The following is a 24,310-nucleotide window of genomic DNA, read 5'->3' as shown; positions in this document are numbered from 1 at the left end:
ATGGGATGGAACATCTCAAAGCTTCTCCAACCTTGAACACACTGTGATTCTAGGAGACAAGATAGCCACCCACTGCCACTCTTTCCTCTAATGTGACAACAGTTCCTGAAATTGCACTCTGGCATCAAGTTTTCCAGAGTTTGTTAGAGAGACAATCTCCCTGTGGCCCAGTTGTTCCTAATCTCTTGGGTCATGTGCCCCTTTGAGGATCTGATGAAGGCTAAGGACCATCTCCCTGGAACAAAAGCCACACAGATGAATCTAGGAGTTCATAAATCTGAAGACCACCAATGGGCTCCTTGATATGGCCTGTCTGATACTGGACAAGGAGACATCTTCTCTGCCCCGTTTCATCATCCTACCCCACTTACTTCCTTCAACCTTGTGAATATGTGTTCTGTGTTCATTATTTCCAAAAGCCTGTTTGAGCACTTCAATGTTCTTTTCCCAGACTGCAAGACCCTCGAGGACAGAGGCCAGGAATGGTTGAGGGTTGGGCAGTCAGCACAGTAGCAGGAGCTTAACAAAGCCTCAGTGACAATGGAAGAGATGGGGGCCTTGGGGAAAGAGAAGCAGGATCTTTTGAAGCCCCAAACTAACTCTTTCCAATAACAGCCACTACACTTGATTCTTAATTAGCTTCTTGATCAGACAATTTTACCCTGATTGAAGAGGGTGGCTTAAATTTTTGGTCTGAATGCTGCATTCTAATTATCTAACTGTCTAGTGTTCAGGAAGTAATTAAACCACTTTAATGGATAGATGGCTGAAGGGGGGAAGGTGCACCTGTTTTTGTAGATAATGCTTGTTTGGCAAAAATGGGAAAAGCACGAACTACCTCATTCGCACCCACTCCTCTTAGCTCTCTTTGCTTCTTGATCTACAAATTACTTATTGATTCCTTGGATGGCAGAATAAAAGCAAACAAAAATGGAGTAAGGTGGGCGGGGCTCATCTGATTGGGATGGATGAAAATAGGCAAGTTGACAAGATGGGAGAGAAGGAAGATGGGTTGGAAGTGGCAGCGGATGGAGAGAGAGGCTGAAATTAGAGTAGGAGGAAAGAAAACTACTGGTGAAGGGAGACAGAGAAGCAATAGAAAAAGATAGATCATTAGAACACATGGCAATATGGGAAATTCAGTGTGTTTTGATTGGTCTTTCTCTGGCATTTTTTGTTTCATTTAACAATGACTTCATAACCACCTCCAAGGTGCCCAACCCTGGACTGTATTTGTGGGAAATCCAGTTCCAGAAGAATTTCCACCTTCATTTCCCTGACATCTCCCCACCTTTGGGGGCAGCTCTTCCTCACATCTCTGGAGGTTCCATAACTCTCAGAACACTTTGCTTGTCATCATCTCTCTTCCCACTAGCCTCCAGTGGAAGTGGCCCTTTGGTTAGCTCATGAAAAGGGAGGCAAAATGGCCACTGTGAGTGGGTGGTCCTGTCTGCTTGGCTCCCCCTGCCCCTAACTCACTGCTGACCTAGCACTCTCAGGAAGTCCTCAACCCCTGCTTGGCATTACCATCCCAGTCCTGCCATGCTGAATATTGGCCAATGGCTCTTGCTGTGTCCAAAGTGGTGAGATACCATTTAACTCTATTAAGATATTTCCTGAGTACCTACTATGTGCTTCTCTGAGCATATGTGATGGAACAAAAGAACTGGTTCTTATCACGTATGGAGTTAACAGGCGAGGGCTAACTGAGAAGTCTGCAGAGAAGCCTCTTGTCCCCTCACCAATGCCCAAATCCTCCTTCGCGCTCCTCCTGTCCTGCTGGTATCCTGATTTCGGTAGAAAAAAAGTTACAGACAATTGTACAACAGTGCTTCTCAACTTTAGCATGCATCAGAATCTGCCAAGGAGCTTGTTACAACACCGGGTCCTGGGCTCTACCTCTAGAAAGTCTGAATCAGTTGGTCTTAGATGAGGCTTAAGGATTTGCATTTCTAAGCCACTGCTGCCTGTGTGCCCACCGACCACACTTGAGCAGCCCTGCCTAGAACATGGTCCTTACCTGGCCTACTACCTCATGGAAGGATCTGAATTTTGGTCAAAGAAAGAGCTATATGTAATTTTTTTAAAAAAAGATTTTATTTATTTATCTGACAGAGAGATCACAAGTAGGGAGAGAGGCAGGCAGAGAGAAAGGAGGAAGCAGGGTCCCTCCTGGGCAGAGAGCCTGATGTGGGGCTCAATCCCAGGACCCTGGGATCATGACCTGAGCTGAAAGCAGAGGCTTTAACCCACTGAGCCACCCAGGCACCCCTATATGTAATTTTTTTAAAAAGATTTTTTAAAGATTTTTTTATGTATTTATTTGACAGAGAGAGACACAGGGAGAGAGGGAACACAAGCAGGGGGAGTGGGAGAGAGAGAAGCAGGCTTCCTGCTGAGCAGGGAGCCTGATGTGGGCCTTGATCCCTGGACCCTGGGATCATGACCTGAGCTGAAGGCAGATGGTTAACGACTGAGCCACCCAGGCGCCCGAGCTGTATGTAATTTTTTAAAAAGTTTTATTTATTTTGGGGGGAGAGAGAGCACAAGGGGAGGGGAGGGCCAAAGGGGGAAAGGGAGAGAGAATCCCAAGCAGACTCCCCACTGAGCATGGAGCCCAGTGTGGGGCCCGATCTCACCATCCTGGGATCATGACCCAAGCTGAAACCAAGAGTCAAGGTGCTCAACCCACTAAGCCAGTCTGGCGCCCTAAGAGGTATAGGTAATTTTTTAAAAAAATGTTCTAGTTCCAGATGAGACAAACATGGAAACATGAGACAGCTAAAGAAATGGATACTTCCCTTCTAGACCCAGAAGACTTTGGGTCGCACAGTTCAGAGTCACCTCACATAGCGGACATTCAGAGTTTCTGCCACGTACTAGCCATAGGGATTTGGGCAAGTCACTTCCTCTTCCCAAGCCCCACCTCTTCCCAAGCCCCAGGCTCTTCAGCCATGGGACTGATACCTCCTTGCTTAGGAGATTAAAAAGAGGAAATGAGTCCTGTGTGCTCTTGCTTGGGGCTATGCCCAAGCCAGCCCAAGCCATGTGATACTGATTGTTGTGGGGGTGGGGGTGGAAATTACAAGCCAGAAAAAGCCCACTGGTATCTTTTCCTCCTCTTTTATAGCCAACCTGGTTCCCAAGTGCAAACACCTGTTCTTCCGACTCCTAAACTGCCCTTCCCAATCCTCAGTCTGAGTCATTGTTTATACATGAATAAGATGCTGGAGCTGAGAACAGCGCTAGGGGCCAGCTGATTCTGCAGATGCGGTGACTAGCCTGCACTCCTGGCTCCTCTCCTACCACGAAGAGCCTTCCACAGTGCCAGGGGAGGGGTGCTCCCCGCCTGCAGAGTCCCCTGCTGTCACACGGCTGCGGGGCAAGGCTTCACCCTGAAGCCTCACCACTGCCAAGCTCAACTTCCTGATGCAACCCCTTGAGGGCCTGGCCCTGTCAGAACCTTCACTGAAGAACTTATCAAGCAAGCGTGGAAAAGAAATCAATCTAACTGGCTAGTGCTGGGGGGCCGGGGACTAGGAGGTGCTGTCATGAGATGCCATCTGCCATTCTCCATGGTCACAACTTTGTGCTCCTCACAAGTGTAGCTAGGCTGGGCTCCTGGGAGCCCCTCTGAGGAGGTGGCGAGATGTGGATCCACAGGCCTCCTTTGGGCAGGCTCACCTTGACCCACATGCTTTGGGTCTTAGTTTGAGTTACTCTTTCAGCAATAAAGACCCAATGAAAGATTTCAATGTGGGTGAAGCAAAACTAGCTTCCCTTTGTGTTTCTATCCTGTTGATGCCTCGTCCATGTCCAGGGAGGGGCTGTCCCCTTGGTGGTCCCTTCTATTAGAATTCCCTTCCCAGCAGGGTTCTTGCTGGACTGGTTGACCTTGGTAAAGCTGGACAGGATGCCTCTAAGCACATCAGAGCCAGGACCATCCCGATCCCACTCAAGGCATTGTGGAGACCCTTAGAAGACCTTAGCAGGAAAATCATAAGAGCGCTGAGACTCCTTGAAATGAATGAACCCAACTCAGTGGGACTGGGTAGGGAAGAAAAATATTCCTGGGGCCCCAAATAACCCTGCATTGGTATAAGTGAGGAATCCACTCCTGGAAGTGTGTGTGTGTGTGTGTGTGTGTGTGTGTGTGTGTGTGTGTGAAGCTATGTCCCAAGAAACTATGGATTTTTTTCTGTGGGCGTTATCTAAAAGCTCAGAGCTATCACTATCTGGAAAGATACAGACAGAATTGCATTTCTCAGCCACTCTGGATGATGGTGATGAAGGTCATGGTGATGATGGTGATGGCAATGATAGCACTTATGGAATTCTTACCATGTTTTGTCACGCTAAAAGGGCTTTGCAAATATAGTCTACATCTCACAGAAATCCCCGTAGGTAGGTGGTATTATCTCCACTCGACAGAAGAGGAAACTGAGCTCAGAGAGGCTTAGGTGTTGTTCAAAGACACACAGCTTGTACATGTAATGGGACATAAACTTAGGTTCATCTTGAAACAGAATGGTGCCATGTGTCTGGACTCCTTCCTCCTCTATGTTCCAGGTCATGGGCTCCCTGAGAGAGAAGCTGTGGAGATAATTTTTTATAGTCTCTATGTATGAGTATACAATTTCTATATCAGTTCACAATAAGATGTCTTTTGTGTTATGCATTTACAAAACGTGTTACCGTGTTAGAGTGGTTAAGGATATTGGCTTTGAAATCAGATGAAACTAGGTTCTAGTTGTATGACCTTGGTTGATTTACCTCTTAACCTTAATTATTTTTATCAGGAAAATGCGCATTTTAATAATACCTACATATAAGTTCGTAGGGAGGAAATAAGATAATGCACATAAAACACTTTTAACATTTGGTACATAATGAATAGTAAATTTTAATTATTTTATTATCATATTATGAAATAATATGACTTCATCTTAAAGAAGTTATGTTAAAGTTACAAAAGTAGTTTATTTAAGCAAATGTGCCAGAATTCTATAATTAAAAATAGTTCAAAATCCCAGGATTTTAAAAGACTACTCCTGAGAGGTGCCTGGGTGGCTCAGTTGGTTAAGCATCTGCCTTCAGCTCAGATCATGATCTCATGGTCCTGGGATCAAGCCCCACATCAGTCTCCCTACTCAGTGGGGAGCCTGCTTCTCCCTCTCCCTCTCCATGTATTTTTTTTTTTCTCTCTCTCTGTGTCAAACAAATAAATAAAATCTAAAAAAAAAAAAAAAAAAAAAAAAAAAAAAAAAAAAAGGACTACCCTTGGAACTGGGTATTCTTTCTTAGGCTGTACTAGTGCAGAGCTTCTCTGGAAATTTCTCAAAGACGTAGCCTGTGACAGACATGACTGTCTGTCCACCAAATCCCAACTCTTCTCTTCCTTAGTCCAGAGTTGCCACAGAGAACGAATGACGTTTCAGCACTTTGTACCCATGGGGAGCAGGGTGACCAAGACTACATGTGAGCATGAGTCAGGTCAAGGTTGAAGAATGGGTATTGAGGGAGAAAGTGTGTGAGTGTGTGTGTGTGTGTGTATGTGTGTGTGCGCGCGCGCTTTATCCATTCTTGATTTTAATTTCTATTCACTGGAAATTAAAGATTAAAAAGCCTAGGGGACAGTAGTCACAAAATGAAAGGAGCCTGGGTCCCTGAGTCTCTCTGTGGAGGAAAACTTCCCACTGATCAGGAACTTCTACTGTATTAACCACTGAAATTATATATATATCTGTTGGGGTGACTCTAAAATACATGTGCTAGGGTAGAGGTCACAGAGAAAAGCAGCTTTGGGTTCAATGGCATGTTTCATGTCATCACTGAACTGTATTACCAGATTAGGCTTTCTTTCCTAGCCATAGACCCACTGTCAACAGACAGACATGCCACTCCTGAAGCTGTTCCCACGACTGTATTATAGGCACTGAAGACAGTTCCCAAGAGGTGTCTCTACACTATTTTGAGCCCCACTGGCACACTGGAGTAAATGAATTGCTTCCCAAGGGGTCTCCTTTGAGAAGGACAGGGCTCATTTGGTGTGTCTGCTTCTAAATCAGTCATCTGCATTTACCGAGCAGTTAGCAGCTCAGCAGTGAAGAGAAGGGGCCTTGCATAGGAAGCCCCGGTCGGGGAAGGTAGGGGGTGGGTGGAATATGAGTTAACAGTTAATCTGGAGAGTTGGAGAAGCCATATGCATTTAATGGAACCAAGACTGAACATCATCTTGCCCATTTACATGGCTGAGGCTTATCAGTTGTTTGGTCTAGCCAAACATGATTGGGAATCCCCCCACCACCATGGTGGTCGACCTCTGAGAATTATGACATCTTCTTATCATGGAAGTGACTTCAAAATCCTCAAATGTCAGACCTAGAAGTACCCTGCAAGTTATCAGGTTCAACTGTCTCATTTTATAGATGACTTAACTGAATTACAATAGGAAGAAGCAACTTGCCCAAGGTCACAGAAGGCAAGGAGAATCTAGTCTTCAGACCTAGATTTTCTACCTTCAAGTCTCTTTGGGGGTACCAGGCTGTCTTCTCTAGATTTTCAGTTTATTAATCAGGGAATTAAAAGGTTTGACAGATGGGGTCATTTCTAACCCAAGGGAAGGAAGAAAAGAAGGAATATTTCTACCAGTTGTTTTTCAATTAATGTGAATTAAAATTAAGTTTGGGGGTGCCTGGGTGGCTCAGTGGGTTAAGCCTCTGCCTTTGGCTCAGGTCATGATCTCAGGGTCCTGGGATCAAGCCCCTCCTCAGGCTTTCTGCTCAGCAGGGAGCCTGCTTCCTCCTCTCTCTCTCTCTGCCTGCCTCTCTATTTGTGATCTCACTCTCTGTCAAATAAATAAATAAAATCTTTTAAAAAAATTAAGTTTGAAAAATCATGTTTTTGTGGTCCTGCCACCCTCACCCTTTGCCCATTTACTATAAATTAGAATTTGAATTCCTTTATCTCAGAGGGCAGACACCAAGTATCTCTAAATTATAGGAAAGAACTTCAATGGACAGCAGACAGAAGAAGCTTTAACAAAAGATTTTCTATAATTCTGCAAATTGCCATCTTCCACTGTTTTAAAGATTTGGGACAATCTCAGAAATGCTCCCCTTCTCCTCCCTGACCACATCCCACTCACAAGTGAAAAAATAAACATGATAAGGATGAGGTCCTCATTTTTGCAGATTTGACTTTTTGGTGGCCAATCTCTTGAGTCTGTGGAGTGAAAAAAAAATGTTTTTGGTGCCAAAGACCTTAATTAATTTGCTCTTGTTAAATCCTAATAACTTGACCCACTGGAGCAGAGACTGTCCCATTTGTTTGCTGGGAGGCTCTGTCAGCTTTTCTGCTGGGGCAGATAGCGTCGTTAGAGGTGACAGAAGAGGAGCCAGGTGGCAGGAGGACATTCTATGTAATCAGATCTTCTCATTGAAGGGACATGGGTGAGGGAACTAAAAGCCTTCAAGAAGAGGCACTGCTCCATATAACAGCAGACTCTCAATTATGTGAGGGCAGGGGGTCAGGCTCTCTAGGCTGTGATTGGTTTCTAGTTTTAACAGTTTCCACAAACCTTTAATGAGTGCCTACTCCAAGGGGAATCTATCCAGATCAAGTGCCCCCCCAGCCTGGTCGCTGATATTTATGATGCCTGCTCCTTCCCATATGCCATTGTATTCAGTCCTCTCAGCAGTGCTCTGAAGATGGTATTATTAGCCTATTGCACAGATGAGAGAAGGGAACCAGAGAGTGGTTACACAAGTCACTCAAGGTCCTAAGGTTAGTAAGAAACTGAGCAGCATGGGGTCCAGACCCTTATGTAGCACACTCCTGCTGCTCCAGAGAGCCACCACCCTGGCTTTTGTGACTCCTTCCCTCCCTTTTTTCCTCATTCTCAGCATCCATCTCTTCAGTGTATAATGTTCTCCAGGTCTCCATCCTTATCCACCTACTCTCTGAATGCTCCTTCTAAGTTGTCTTGTCAAAACCCACAGCTTTACCCACCTCATTGTTGACCCCTAAACCCGTGTTTTATTATCTAACTTCCTACAGTTTTATTAGCCAACTGCCTACAGAAACCTTTCCTTACTTTCCTCCCCCCTCTTCCCATTAGTCACCGATCCTCTTCAGAACCAGTCCAGTGCCCTCAAATCTTCCTCTATCAACAGGAAGCCGTAAAATGCCCTTTCCTTCTTTCTACCCCCACAGAGACTCCTTCCTGGCAATGCCTTCCCCTCTTTGCAACCCATAATGTACCCCCTGTCTCTTGCTTCTCTTCTACTGCAAACTCTTTGGTTAGGAACTGCCTCTTACCTCACTGCCTGGATTTTAGGCTTGTGATGGACTTTTCATTTGATGCTTTTGCCAAAGACTTACCTTTGGTTCCCCTTTGCTTCTCCCATCGCCAACCCCATTCTCGTGCTCAGCTGTGGTATCCCCATTCAAGTCAGACCCTAGGGTTCCTACTTACTTCAGAGAAGTTCACACAGTTTTACCTCATCCACATCCTAAGTGCTTCTCAAGGTCATGCCATACACTTCTTCCCACTGTGCTGTTTTGCACTTCTTTCCCTTTTGCTCGGACTTTTACAAGCATTTTCCCACTGGCCCCTCCCTACCTCTAGTCTTTCCAGCTCTGGTCCATCCTCCCCACCATTGCCTAAGTTATCTCTTTAAAGCACACATATATCTGACCACACTTCTTCCAAGGGTAAAATCTTATCAATGCCTCCATATCACCAACAGGGTGAAGTCTGAGCTGCTTAGCCCATGATTCATGGCATTGTGGGATTTGGCTTCTGCCAACCTCCACATCCCTATGGCCCATTACACACCTTCCCACTCTGGCTCTTGATGCTGAACCATACACACCTGCCCAGAGTCTCCCAAGGGTCCCTGGTTCTCTCAAGTCTCTGTGCCTCTATACATGCTAGTCTCTCTGCTTGGAATGTTCTTTTCCTCTCTTCTGGAAAAACTTTGCCCTATCTTTTGAAAAATAGCTGAAGGATAGAGTTCCTTCCTTCAAAAAGCCTTGCTGGACCCCTCCAAAAGGGAGTTAATTGTTCTCTGTTCTGTTCCATATTTCTCTGTATGTTATAGTGGCTTCCACTGTGCTGTACTTTATTTGTAGACTGGGAGCTCCTTGAGGGCAAAGACTGTGTCTCGTTCATTACTTTATTAAAGTTCCCTAGTTTCCGGAACAAAACATTTGGCCAGGAAATGCTACCGAGTGAATGAACATGACCATCCTGAGGATCTTCTGACTCATAAATGATAAATGATTAACTTGTCTGCCTTCCCAGTGAAATATAAGATCCTTGAGAGCAAGTGACTATCTTATTGGGAGTGCCCTTTCAATAAATATTTTTTAGTGATGAATGGGTTCCCTAAGTTCATGTTAACCAAGAGATGTAGCTTCCCTTGCCCTAAGTTCCTTCCACCAGAGTGTCTCACAAGGAGACAAACTACCCAAATTTCACCTCAATTTCTGTTTTTTTAAGAATTTATTTATTTATTAGAGAGAGAAAGAGAAAGCACAGAGGGAGAGGGAGAAGCAGACTCCCTGCTGAGCAGGGAGCCTGACATGGGCTCCATCCCAGGACCCTGATCATGACCTGAGCTGAAGGCAGTTGCTTAACTGACTGAGACACCCAGGTGCTCCTCACCTCAATTTCTTAATCCTCTCACTCAGTTGGTGTCAGAATAGCACTGATCAAAAGAGAAGTGCAACAATGACTAAACTCCAAGACCCTGAATAAACGACAGGAGCAGCTAGGGCTCACTAAATTTCTTATTGCTCAGTCATTACCCTATGGGTCAAGGTGTTACTGGAACAATTTCCCTTCAACCTGCCTCCCCATCCAAGCTCTGCATATACAATTTCACAGAGCAGTCAGAGATAAAATATGCAGTAGAAAGTGCCCTGGAATTGGAGTCCAAGATTTTTGGTCTAAGTCTCAGCTCTGTCATTTGTTTAGCTATATGACCTGGAGCACGATTACTTTAAGACTTTCCTCACTTGTTAAATACGGATCATAATACTTACCCTGCTCATCTTTTAGGGAGATTGTGACCTTTCTCAGTTCTTCTCTGCCCTAGCAGGGGTTTGGTGGTTTGTTCTGTCCACAGTAACTTAGCTTTAGTCTTCACAGTGACATGGATTGGTCTAGAAGTTAAGACTTTACTCAAGAGACGTTTAATCTGTAGGGCCAGCTTTGTCTCCCAGAATGGACAACCTTCTGATATAACTAAGTCTAGAGGCCTTGTCCACAACCCTGGACCCAAGCTGTATCCAACAGAGAACCCAGACCTTCCTGGCAAAATTCAGACCATCCTAGGCAAAATTCTTTGGTGAGAACCAAAGGCCCTTCCCTGGAGGTCAGCCAGGTAGACATAGCCATGGATGGAGCCAATGTGGTTTCATGGGCAGCAAGGTGACCATGTCCCACGCTCTGCATTCTCTTGGCATCATGGCAGAGAATATCTGCTCAGCTGGTGTTGGCACCCAATGGAGTGTCTCTTTATGTCCTTTCCACTCTTACGAGTCTTCCCTTAGAAGGCTGCTCTGATCAAAGCTAAGTCTATTTTTAAGGATTACTTAAAGCTATAGATTTCATGTTTACTCAGATTCTTTACTGTCTGAGGCCATTTAACAGTCTTAGGGAATAGACAAACTGTTATTGGTGTCTGAAAAACAGAGAAAGTCCAAAGACTCATTTTAACAGATGGTCCTATTCCTTTCTTACTCAGCCTTTGGAGCTAGCACTCATTTTCCTAGGACTAAACTCATTTTCCTTCTTTGGATGGTAAATTTCTATCCAAGCACTGAATTGCTCCATCCATCCAAGGACCTTGGATCTATGGGTATGGAGTTTTTCATTCAACTTTTTTTTCAACCAACATTTCTTGAAAATACTCACCTCTCCCATTATCACTTCATCTACTTTCTGGTAAGGAATCATCTCTTCCACTGTCCACTCTGTCACATCACCGTCTTCTACTTTTTTAGGAGCTCTGGATGGGAAATGTCACTTTTCCCATAGGAATAAGCTAATTGACTGAATTTTAGAATTAATGACCCCCTTTATAGTAATAGAGGTGCTGCCCTGTGACTCTCTTGTCCATGTTGTTCATTTTTGTGCACTAAGAAGACCACATTTTGCTTCCTTCTGGTTTACCTACCCAGTCTCCTTCCACGTTCCAGCTCCTTTGTCTTGTATTGGTTCAGTGAAACAGGTTTGTGTGTCAAGAAGTCAAGATTCATGGGTAGAGGCAGGAGGTGGTAGGATAGAGATGACGGTATACTTGCTCCTTCTCTCAAAACAAACTAGACCCTGTGTTGCCATTCTGGCTTGTTTCCCTGGAATTCTGAGGAAGGTGGAGCATCAGCTGTGTTGCAACATTCCCTAGGGTGGAGGTAACCCCTGATTGGTGGCTGCTTTACTATGAATTCCTGGTAGGAGGCTGTAGTTTGGGTGTCCCTGAGTACAGGGACACTGGTAACTGCATATGACTTTTGTGGGGAGATTATGTCAAGGTGGTATTATGGCTATCATCTCCTTCTTCCTGAGCTATTATCTGAGCACTGAGAGATGAGCTCTGGACTAGGATATGGAGTGCAGCAAAGACTCACCTGCAGAAGTAACCTGAAACTGCCTTGTGGAGGCTGTGGCTCCTGTCCTAAATTCCCCTAAGTGAATCTAGTGCCAAGTGTACTCTCCAGTAGTTCTGTGAGTCTAAGTGTCTAGTTGAGCCTAAAAATAAATACACTGCTGGTGGACATTCCAGGCTCCACCTGACTATCCCTACCAGGGAACCCCTAAGGGACTGATACTTTTTAACCACTTAAGTAGCACTGAGTATTTTCCCTCAACTGGCCAGAACACTACAGAAGAGAGGTACGTGACTGATACCTAAACTTTATCCTTGAAACCACCAACATCACTACTGATTATCATCACCAATATCAAAATCATCATCAATGCAACCATCACAAGAATCTGTTTGTGCATTTCAACTACTGTCCACCACCTTTCGCTCACTTCTTTAGATCATATATTATTCTCTTTTTGATTTTGTCTCCTAGAATTTTCTCCTATGGACAACTTCGCCTAGAAAAACACTGAAATGAGAGTCCTGCTCTGCTGCCTGAGTCAGCCTAAGACAAATCCTTCAGTATCAGTTTCCCCATCTAGAAAAATGGGAAGAAAATTATTGCCCCTGGGGAAATGGTCTGACAACTGAATTAGCTCCACTTATAATCAACAAAATGATAGCATAGTCTAAACTCTTTAAAGGTGAGCTAGTCTAAATGTAAATTTATCTGACCACTTTGGGATGGAACTCAAAGCCCTTATGATCCCTATGCATCCCCCTTTTGTTCAATGGCTATCTCCAGGCAGTCACTGGCTTGTCGGGGCAGAATGGACAGATCATGGTGTGGCTTTGCATCCTGGGAAATTATGTTTTCCTGAAAGCTTGGAAGAAATGAAAACTCTCAATATTTAGCTCACTGTCCTTCCTCCAGAAATTGGGTGATTGAGTGCCATATATATATATGAAGAGAAAGAAGAGAAAGAATTTGAGAGGTTTGGAGGGAGGGAGACAAACCATAAGAGACTCTTAATTTCACAAAAGAAACTGAGGGTTGCTTAGGGAGGAGAGTGGGGAGAGGGTGGTGGGGTTATGGACATTGGGAAGGGTATGTGCTATGGTGAGTGCTGTGAAGTGTGTAAACCTGGCAATTCACAGATCTGTACCCCTGGGACTAATAATACATTATATGATTATAAAAAAATAAAACAATTATCTAAAAAATGGAAAAGAAATGGGTTGGAGGGTGGCAGATGGAGCGAAGCCAAGAAGACGAAATGGTTCTGTGGAGCACTACTCAGAGGAGATACTATGAGGAGGAGAGACCAGGGTGCCAGGAAGGCCCAAGCAGGGGTGGTAGGTGGCTCAGACCCACAGGGAGCAGGCTGGTTTGTGAGGGCTCTTCCTGTAAGTGGGCTCAGGTGCACTCAAAGTTGCAGGTAGCATCTGCATATGTTCCATAAGGGACACTGAAGACTCCTGCTGTCTGATGCAAGAAGATAACGGAAAGAACAGTGAACTGGCAATCAGGAGACCTTGCTTCTATTCCCAGCTGGGCAATCCTGAGAAGATCACTTCATTTCTCTGAGTCCCAGTTCTCTCCTTCAAAACAGGAGTTGTACGGGTTGATCCCATGATCTCTTCTACATTCACTCATCTCAGTCTTCAAATCTATGAATCCCTGCATGGCAGGTGGCATTTATGCTCCTCTTTCCCTCCCATGTTTCCTTCGGGGAAAGAGGAATATGGCTTCCCTCACCCACCCCCACACTAATGTTGGGCTCTTTGGTGACTTGCTTTGGCCCATGGGCTGTGGAGGGGACAGTAAACCAGTATTGAGCAGAAGCTTCGAGAGGCCCTGCAAGTTTCCACCAGTCCTCTTGTGCTCTTGTACCTAGCTAGAAGGGTATAACCCAGCAGTCCCTGTCCCTTTAGCCTGGACCCCAGCACAAGGAACCACTCAGAGCGGGTTGGAACCCAATACTTAGTCAGAAGCCAAGTCCAGCTGAGCCACAGCAATCATGCAGGCCTAGCCACAGGAAATAAATGCCTATTGTTGTGAGGCACTGCAGTGCTGGAGTTGCCTATTACTGCAGCCAAAGCTGACTAATATACACACGACAGGAAAGCAAGTTTCGTCGAAGCACACATCAGGACCAGTCAAAAGCCCGTCTGAAGGAGAATGAAGGGCAGCTGGAGAGGCTCCTCCAGGCCCTCCGCTGCTGCCCTCCTTCATGCCAGAGCCGTACACTTCCATATGTAGACACACCTGTTTTCTGGCAGCCACCACCCATGCCTCAGTGGGGTAGGAACGGATTTTGGTGGAGGGGGAACTAAATTAGAAATGCTCAAAGTCAAATTCCTCCCCATTCACAGTCCTCTCTTCCACAGTCCTCCAAACCTGGACCGTCTGTCCAGGTGCCATAAAAGGATGCTTTTAAAAAGGTGGTTGAACTCAGGGTGGATATATTGGTTTAGCTAGCAGAGAGAGGGAGCGAGATGCTAAGACAAGTATCCAAGTGCCAGCATCACTTGTCTCTGCCTGCTATAAGCAGCATGCGAGTCTCCAGGCCTCTCTGACTCTGATATTAAAAAACCCCAAAGAAACTCACATAGCATCCTCCCAGCCAGATTCTAGCTAATAGATGTTTTCCTGCCAAACAGAGCAGTGTAGCATATTTGATACAATATACAAACCAAAGCCCAGAGAACACAACTGTGGAACTTCAATGCTATCAGCACCATGGCCTAGGGGACAACCTGAGACTTCCAGGTTAGGCTGAATGACCAGTGCTTCATGTCCCTGAGAGAAAACCAGGACCTCAGTCACTTGAATGACAGCTGCAGAGTTGAAAACCAAAAGCATTTGTGTGGAAGAACAAAAAGACCCCGGCCTCTACCAATCAACCTAACTTAGTAGAAGAGGAAGGAACACAGATTTGGGACTGGTGTAAGGGAACAGGCAGGAATTAAAGTGGAAGGTTTTCAACTTTTTTTTCTCAAACACCGAAGAGATATTTAGAACAGAAACGTATGTAAGTGGATAAAAGTACCAAAACTCAAGGTGAAGCAAGGGTGAAGATTCGGAGCCTGTCTGCACTGTGTTCCATTGCCTACTCCCAAACTGGTTCCTGAAGCTGTGTGTGGAACATTGGGACTATATACAGTTTGAAAACCACCAGACTAGAGACATCTGGGGCATTATAATTGGCTCATGGGAAGCTGAAGAAAAGGAGGGAGGGGCAGGTATCATAATGGCTGTTTCTGGGCATTTTGCTGGGACGTGAATGGATTAAATGTATAGTCATCCCTTGTCACGGCTTGGCAGCCGTGGAGAACACAACAGAGAGGAGAGCTTCCACATTCTGTTTGAGGCAGACAGACTGACCAACTGACCTTTCCCTTCTCCTTAGAGGCAAGCCTCCTTATCCTCATCTTCAACTGGGCAAGAACAGATTTGCTTTGGAAAGATTTAGATCTTCCTCTTTGGTTTGCCTCCTCCCCCACCCCACTGACACCTCAAATCTAAAGGGTTGGCTCCTACCGAGCTTACAGCTCTCAAGCGTTGTGCTTCAACACTTCAGAGGGAGGAATCCTGAGAGATTTGTCTAGCTCACCAGCTTATGGCTCCCCACTTCCCATAGAGACAAGCCCCCAGACCCACCTATGCACACCACATCCATGAATCCATACATCCCATAGCAGATCTGGAAGAGGAGGTCTTGGCGTTGCCATTTTGCTGAGGGACTGAAGGTTGACCAGATAAGCCAAGAGATACTGGCAATGAGGAAGAGGGAACCCAAGATGGCAGCTGCAATCTGAACCTTCTCAATGACCGTCAGAGAGATGGCCTGCCACTGCAAAGAAGACAAAGACAGGTTAGCTGTTGCTGGGATGCCCCTACCCCATTTCCACCCCATTCCCATCCCTCTTCCTTCTGCTGTCATAACCTCTTACCTCAGGTTTTGGATTTAATACAAGGCTTTTTAACTTGGAACACAATGGTTATTGTTCCAACATGCTGAGTTTTATGTTCCCCTTTCAATATGGAGGAAACTGATATCACACCAAACGGTCAGAAGTTATTATAGGGAGGGGGTTCTGGGCAGCCGTGGCTGGGAAGGAAGGCCTTTATGATTGATTATGATGCAGACAAAGTGAAAGTATAGGTCAGTGAGGGTGGTATTCTGGGGCCCAGAAGATTCTTTTCAGAGCAACACTGTTTATTTTCACACCAATAGTGCACAGCCCCCCCCCCTTTTTTTTAACTTATTTTCTACAACAACACCTGGCATGTCATTTAATATAAATGCTAGTGATTACCAATTCAACAGACAAGGAGAGGACACAGGATGTGGGGGAGAGAGAAGAAAAACAGTATACTTTACTATCTGTGAACGCTAAGATTTCATTTTTTAACAGAAAAAGCACTATGCTAACAGCAGTATTGATGGACAGATTGAAGGCTGGGGTGTGGGTGGACTTTAACTCTGAAATTCTGTGATTCTATGGCTGGCCTCAGTAGCACAGGCCTAAATGTGCCTGGAGTTGGATTTTAGCTCGGGATTTATTCATGCTCTCACTCAACAAATATGTACTCTGCTAGGTGCTGGAGATAAAGCAGTAAGCAAAAACATATAAGATTTCTGTCCTCATAGAATTTATAGTCTAGGGAACACAGATGATCAAATAATGTATTTACAGCTATAGTTCATCAGGCATAAGTGATGGAGGTACATAGAACTATGAGAGCCTTTGATAGGCAAATTCGACTTGTCAGAAGAAGCAATGCTTGAGTTGAGGAGGAGTTCAGGCAAAGAGAGGAGAGAAGGGTGCTCTAGGCAGAGGAGAAAGCATGTGCAAAGGCCCAGTGGTGGAAAAAAATATATATATAGTGAGTATGAAAACCTGGAAGAAGATGAGAAAGGGTGGAGCAGAGAGAGCAAAAGGGAGTGTGGGGTAAGACAGCTGGAAAAATAAGAAGAGAAGACCATGTAGAATCTTGAAGAATATGCACAGAATTTTGGCTGTGTCCTATGAGTAAATAGGATGCTATGGAATGGTTTTAGGCAGGGAAGTAACAGGATTCCATTTGGGAAGCTGAGTGCAGTACCATCTTGTGATTGTCGGGATTTGTATAAAGCCCAGAGAATTCCCCCCAGCAGGCATTTCAGCCTGAACTCCCCAGAAAAACCAGACAACATTCCATCTATCAACAGCGAGTCCTTCTTCCACACTAAATGGCATGGATGCAAGCACTCATTCTGGCTCCATGAGGACTGACCAGCAGCTCCTAAGGAATGGTAACCATTGGAATACATTTCACTTGCTGTTCTAGTAGGACATCAGCCTTTACCTTTAATTGTACAGATAGCATCCCACTACAGGTAATCAGGCCTTTCAATTTTCCACTGCTTCCTGCAGCCTGGGTCTACACAGAGCAAGGGAATTTTCCAGAAGGTAGTCTGAACCTACAGACTCCTCTCAAATACTAGACCACCAATGCTTCCTCCAGAGCCTGCCTCTCTGTCTGTGAAGAGGGTTCCTGATGGAGCTTTTTGGTTTGACCACTGAGTCATCAATAACCTTCACTTTCTCCTGCTCCAGACTTCAAAACCCCCAAATATAGAGGCATAGAAAGTGTCTTAGTCCCTAAAGCCACCCTAATGCCTGGTCCCCCAATGAACTCTAGAACCTCAGTTGCTGACTACGGTCTGAAGCATGTTGAGAAGGGAACAGGGTGGGGTACTGTAGACAGGCTCTCCTCCTGTCTGTCCCAAGGGAACCTCTAGGAAAGGAGTGGGGAACAGAGCTGCAAAGAGCGAGAGAGAACAAGGCAGCTCTGAGACCTCCAAGGGAGGCTGGGAAGGGGAGAAGAGCTCCAGAGACTCTGCTCCCCCCAACACTGGAGCTTCATTCCTAACAAGGTTCTGATCCCAGTATCATGATCCCAGTATTCCTAAGGAGGTTCCAGTCCCAGTATCCCCACTGCACTGCAGCACCAGGACCGGCTGTTTCCTTCGACCCCAGGAAGGGGCACTGAGCAAGGAAGGATTCAGGACCCCGTTCTGGCTGAGCTCTATTGCAGCTTACAAAGTGTCACCTAGGAGAAGTCAGTAAGTCATAAGGGCTGTCAGTGTTCCCTTTCATAAAAACAGAAATAACTGGCCCTTCTCACTCCCTAGAGTACTGTGAGGCTGAATGAAAGAATTCCTTGAAGGGAACGAGCAGCTGTCATTTCCACTCTTTAGTATGTTTGAGCGAAAAAACAGTGACGCATGTCCAGATGGGGTATTCCTTTTTTTTTTTTTTTTTCTCCAGGTGGGACATTCCCGAATGCACTCAGCCAAGCCACGCTTATGCACCGAAGGTCAGAGGAGTGAGACCCTCTGTGCAAGCCCACCCTGCCAGGTAACTGTGAGCAAATTGTTCCTCCACTGTGTCATCTGTGAATTGGGAAGAACAGTGCCCACAGCCCTAGGTTGTTTTCGGTATTCAATGAGATAATACATGTGAAGACTTAGAGTGACTCGCCCCCAGGGAGCACTAACTAAATGCTTGTTAATATAACTATAGTTCAGTTGTAGCAGAGAGAGGGTGAGGAGCAGCCAGAAAGCCCCGAGGCCAACCCGAGATTCCTTTCTCCATGGCTTTTCTGCTAGAAACTGAAACTTGCGGATTGTCACTGAGATAATGTGCCATGGCGAGCGCTATTTCTCACAACTTTGGATGGGGCTTGGCCAGCGTGTTGGAGGACCTGAGACGTGGGCGAAGAGCTCCAGCTCTGACAGCAGAGGCTTGTCGCCCTGGTGCCCTCCCCCCGTGACCCCCGACTCCGCCATGGAGCCTCTTGCTTGCAGGAGGGGCCCCCTGTTGCGTCCCTGACGGTAGGTGCTTCCGCTGGCTGTAGGTGCTCCAGCTGCTCCACAGCAGCCATCCTACTCTTGCCTGGGCCCGAGAAGCCCAGGACACACAGCTGGGACAATCTGGACCACAACCACACAACACTGCCACTAGGCCAAACTACTTCCTTCTTCGGGCGCTATCTGGAAAAGTGCAGTGGCAGTTACTGAGCACACATCATGCATTTCCAGGAGCAACAGAATCAGAAGGAGTCCCCAGGGCTTAGAAACTCACAGCGAAAGGCATGTTAGTCACTTAAATTCATGAATCAGTGTTGTCAACACGGCCATTTGCTCACCATACTTAAGCGATCAGAATAGCCTTTTCTTTTTTTCTTTCTTTTTTTTTACTCCCAGGAATGGGGGGATGATCCCTTTTCATTTTATGAGTCAAGATCTGGTGCCTGTTTATGAGCCAAGGGGTTATTTTGGGGTGGGCCTGTGGATCCAGACTCTGACCCTTTTCCAAGTCTCGAAAGAGCTGCGAAGAGAGTGAACGCAGCCCAGAGGTCATGGAATCAGCAGTCTCACAACCTGCTACTTGAAGACACTTGGAGATTTGAAATGAATGACCGAAGATGGGACCAGCACCTGGAGAGGCTCCTCTCATTCTGACCCTTCCTCTGAGGTGCCTGGGAGTTTTAAGGCCTCCTTCCAGAAGTGACGCCCCCTGCTGGCCCACAGGCATGTTCTAGCGTGGACACACATTCACACACACACACACACACACACACACACACACACACACACACGAGTGCACTCATTCCTGGTTCCTGCACAGGAAGCCCCCAGCCCTACAGTCACACCACAACCTCACCCTCCTGGGCCGGCAGAATCCACTCTTCCCCTCCCCCTAAGAACAGGAGGAGCGGAGCAGCTCATTGATTATGGGGCAACCCGATCGGCTGACCCCGCATAGGTGCAGGTATTTTCAGAAGCGAAGTGCTCTCTATATGCGGGTGCACCACGCAGGGAGAGCCCTTGGGTTTGGAGGATTTACGAGGGCCATAGGGCCCACCAGCTGCGCGGGGGATGAGGGCTGTGTCAGGGTAGGGCCCGAGGGTGGGGGAGAATGGGGGTGCAGCCCTGTCCCAATCCCTGGCATCCGTGTTTCAGACCCCACCCCAGCCTCTGCTCTTCCCTTGCCCCTGATGGTAGCCCCTTCTCAGTCCCTCCTTTTCCTTCTTCCTTCCATTCTGTTTCTCGCTGCTTCCCTCTCCTGTCTCTTCTCCATTTTTCTCTGGCCCCCGTCACAAGGAGTGTGGTCTGTGGGCCAACAGCATCAGCATCACCCAGAGGTTGTTAGAAATGCAGAATCTAAGGCCCAGCCCTGGACTCTTGAGTCACAGTCTGCATTTTAGCAAGATTCCAGGTGAACTGGATGCACCTTCAAGTCTGGGATGGGCCACTGAGTCTGCTCCTTATTTCTCCTTTTTCCTCTCTTAGCTTTCCTCAGTCTTTCTCCCACACCTCTCACCCTTCATCTTTTTTCATCCTACTCTCACCTGCCCTCTTTCTTTTATTTTCCTCCCTGCCTCCCCACGCTTCCTTCCATCCATCCACCCATCCATCCATCCATCCATCCATCCATCATCCATCCACCATCCATCCACCCATCCATCCATCCTTCTTTCCGTCCATCCATCCATCCACCATCCATCCATCCATTCATCCATCCTTCTTTCCGTCCATCCATCCATCCACCCATCCATCCACCATCCATCCATCCATCCACCCATCCATCCATCCATCCACCCATCCATCCATCATCCATCCACCATCCATCCATCCATCCATCCTTCTTTCCGTCCATCCATCCATCCACCATCCATCCATCCATCCATCCTTCTTTCCGTCCATCTATCCATCCACCCATCCATCCACCATCCATCCACCCATCCATCCACCATCCATCCATCCATCCATCCATTCTTCTTTCCGTCCATCCGTCCATCCATCCATCCTTCTTTCCGTCCATCCATCCATCTATCCCTTAGCTCACTGATCCTGTCTACCATCCACTTCTCCACACCTCTTTCCTTCTAAACCTTCCTTCTGTCTCTACCCTGTCCCTTTCTCTTCTTGTCTAGGCTGAGGAGAAAACACAAGAGCTCTCTCATCCCATCTGCCCCCATGCCACGGCAATCGTGCCCAACTAGCCCATCTTGTTCCTTTTCCCCACGCTAGAGAAACCATTCTCCCGCCCCGGTCCTACCTGCAGAGGATTTTTTGTGCTTATGGCAATGACGTGGTACTTGTAGTAGCACAGCTCGCAGCTCCAGCAGCCCCTCTCGCTGATCCACTTGATGAGGCAGGGCTGGTGCGTGCACTTGACGGAGCCATCACAGCGGCACGGGCTCAGCAGCTCCCCCTGCAGGAGAGAGGCAGAAGGTGGTGAGTTCTGGATCTGAAGTCTGGCAGGTGGGTGGCCGCTGGAGTGGTGGTTTGGGCCACTGAGGTAGGACAGACCACACCACTTAAACTGGTCACTGGCTTTGGTGGGAAGCACCAGAATCCACGGGGAACAGGGGAATCAGGCAGCTTCAGAGCACTCAATTAGCATTTTGGTGCATTGGCTCCCATTGGGTGCTGCCCAAGTCCTAGGGTGCCTGTGAAATGAGTGGGTCGATTTTTATGGAAGCCCTTTGCCATCCAAAGCCCCCTGTCAGCCTGATTGACTTCTCTGTAAAGGTGTCTCAAACTCAGATGCTCTCAGAGCCAGAAAGACCATGCAAGTGACACAAGGCAGCTAGTAGGGGCTGGGGCCAATCTAAGGCCCAGACCCCAAGTTAAAGGGACAGCCACCATTAGCTCCATCCCACTGTACACGTGGGAATCTGGGTGACAATTTTTATGTAAAGTCTCTCAATAGTGAAATGTCAACAACAAAAGCAGGTCTTCTAAATATATTGTGAGCATCATTTGGTCCAAGTTTAGAACATTTGTACTCCCCTGCAGGCCAGCACATGGAGACCCCCATCCCTCTGTGAAGTCTCCTGCCCTGAGTCCCTGGTTGGCAAAAGCTTGGCAGGTGGGGACAGGGCTGAACCCAGGTACCTAAGAGGTGGGATGTGTATCGCTGCAGGTGTGAACTTGGGGCCTGGCTGGGAGTGGATGCGAAGCCTATTCTGGGCAGGTCTGGAAGCAGAGAGGCAGAGGACCTGGCCCAGCTAGATGGCGTGAGTGGATCACAGAGATGGGCTTAGCCTCCTGTATACCCTGTGACAACACGTCCATGACCATGACTGAAGCTGGTGGGCTTTGGCTTCCTGCCAGACCTGACATGGCGGCCTGAAGTGCCTCCATGAGCCTCCACAACCCCTTTCCTTTCTCTCTCCCCTCCCTTTACTCTCTCTCTGTCTGTGTTGTCATTCCCCCTCCCAGCTCAGAGTCCATAGTTTCTGCTTGCTAAATCCAACCAACTCAACTCCTTCATTTACTTTCCTAGAGATTTAAGCAGCTGGGCCCACCCACCTCCCCCAACCTGGGCTTTCTTCTGACTTACTCCAGGGTTCCCTTTCTCCTTACTTCCTATACCCACCTGCCCACCCCCACCTCATTTATTCTGGACCCAGCCCTTCCATCTCTCTCCTGCCAAAGGACCCAGAAGATGGTCCTGAGCCCTGCATTGGTGTGTTTGCAATTTGGTCACTTAAACCGTGTCCCTGCTAATCTGGAGGTACCTTCATTCAAGAAACCACATCTTGCTCCCAGTTTTGGATAAGCAAGCACAGAAGCACTTGACCTATAAAACATATTGAATCATGTTCTTTGCCATAGACTGCAGAACCAGTTGTTTCCTCCAAAGATGCATAGAATCATCTTTCCCCTCCAATTCACCCCCTGTCACTCAAAGACCACACCTTGGCCTGGATGAGGTCTAGAATATTCTTATATTGGTCTGTCTGTCAAACTGCTTCTCATCTTCACCATAGTTCCAATGCCACCTCCTACAGGGAGTCGACCCAGGTTGAGTCTTCTGCAGGTTGAGCTCAGTGCTTTGATCTCTAAGCACCTTTTGTGGAATGCCTTGGGTATATACCTGTTAGAGCACTGAGCACATCCTTATAAGGACTTGTGAGTATGCCTCTCTAATGTTCAGAGAAGCTCTGGAAGGCAGGGATCAGGGGTGGTTCATCTTTGGACCCAATCCCTTCCATGCCTTACCCGACTCCCTGAGGGCCCTCAACAATAGCTGTGTTTGAATGAGTAAATGAAAAAATTAATCAGGTGTCTGCTCAGGTTTCCTGCACTGCCCTGAAGAATGGGGATGAGATGTCTGCTCCATGAGAATGGGAACCATGTCCATTTGTGGACTTCGAGACCCCGCACCTTGCTCAGTGCCCAGCACTCAGAGTAGGTACATGCTGTAAATGAACTTGGTAGCAGAAATGCTCAGTGTGCCTCATCTCTGAAAACCCTTCCCAGTTCCCCGCTGCACTCCTCCAGTATTGACAGTATTGACAGGCCTCCTTCACTGTAGCTCCCGCCCTGCTCATACCCACTGTTGTAGCACTTCTCCCGTTTCTCTCTGGGTTCCTGCACCATGATCACTTACAGGGACACTAGCTTATCTAACTTTCCATCCTGAGCACCTAGTGCGGTGCCTGAAGCAGATCCTCTTTGCAGTGTTGATGGCAAAATACATTCCTATCTCTTTGATGAACAGGAGGTTTTGCTTCCCGAGGACATGGCCAGTTCTGGCACCTGGTGAACAGCCATGGTGCCTAGGAGAGTAGAAGAGGGAGGAGATGCCCACATTGCTGGGCACCCGCCACAGCCTTCCAGGTCCAAGGGCACTGGGTAGTGAGGAGTTGCGGTGTAACTAGGAGAAAGAACTAGGAGGGAGTGAGCAGAGAGAGGTGCTGGGGGAGGGGCAAAAGCCCTCATTATTCATGGCAGCCTTTCCTGGGCTCATTAATTCTAACAGGATGAGCTGGGTTTGATTAATCGGGTTGTTAAGCAGCCATGTCAAATTGCCAATGAAGTAAGAGACATGACTTCCGGTCCCTGGCAATGCCGCCAAGTGACAGAGAAGGCTGCACTCCTTGCTTCCAAGCGGCAGCGGAGAGACAGGGCAGAAAAGGCTGTTGGCTCTGCACAACTGATGACAAGACCTGGGCTCTCTGACATGACTCAGGAAGGGCGACCGCACCACCAGCGCTCACAGGGCCCCTGGACCCCCACACACTAGGTGGGGACAGGGACAGCATGACCCGGCCTGGTCCCAGTGCCTGGCTATGGGGCCCAGAGGCCAAACAGGTGCTGTCTCCCTGGGGGCTCCTCGTCCCCCAGACCCAGACAATGAAGAAGACAGAATAGGAACTCGTTTCAGGTGCTACAAAGATTAGAAAGCAAGGACACCAAAACTGTTGGAAAAGTTTCACTCTGATGAAGGAAGCAATCCAGGATTTGGGCAAAAAAATAGTAAATCTGGAAAGATGTTATTTTAACCTTGGCATTTACATAAGTTTTGTATTTTATGATCTAGTATATTTTTATGTACATTTGGGAGAAGGGCCATAATTTTCTTTATGTTTAAGGCTTGTAGGAGGCCTTAACGTGGACGCTTTTCTGTCTTTTGACGGGTCAGGCCTGTGCGCCTTCAAGAGCAGGAGAAGTGGAACTGAGCCAGCGGCCCGACGGATCAGGTTAGACTTCATGAAGATGAGCTCCGCAGTCAATTCCGTTAAAAGCTGGAGTGCTGGAGCCGGGAAACGGAAGTGGTGAACATCTCTGAGGCCAGGAAGAGGATGGTTCAATGACCAGCTGCAGGTCACTCAGCTGGCCGGTGGCGTGGCCAGAACGGGA

General features: G+C 47.2%; 1 protein-coding gene across 1 annotated transcript in view; it reads right to left on the bottom strand.

The window, feature by feature from the left end:
• MARCHF4 (membrane associated ring-CH-type finger 4) overlaps nt 1-24,310 on the bottom strand; it is a 109,937-nt gene that overhangs the window by 5,770 nt on the left and 79,857 nt on the right. Inside the window, exons 2-3 of the mRNA XM_059168102.1 lie at nt 20,715-20,870; nt 15,262-15,454 (exon numbers count right to left, since the gene is read on the bottom strand). Coding sequence (XP_059024085.1) covers nt 15,262-15,454; nt 20,715-20,870 — 349 coding nt within the window. The remainder of the gene's footprint in view (nt 1-15,261; nt 15,455-20,714; nt 20,871-24,310) is intronic.

This window comes from Mustela lutreola, chromosome 3, assembly GCF_030435805.1.
Source record: "Mustela lutreola isolate mMusLut2 chromosome 3, mMusLut2.pri, whole genome shotgun sequence".
In the NCBI taxonomy this organism is placed as follows: Eukaryota; Metazoa; Chordata; class Mammalia; order Carnivora; family Mustelidae; genus Mustela; species Mustela lutreola.
This window is presented reverse-complemented; position numbering and strand designations above follow the sequence as displayed.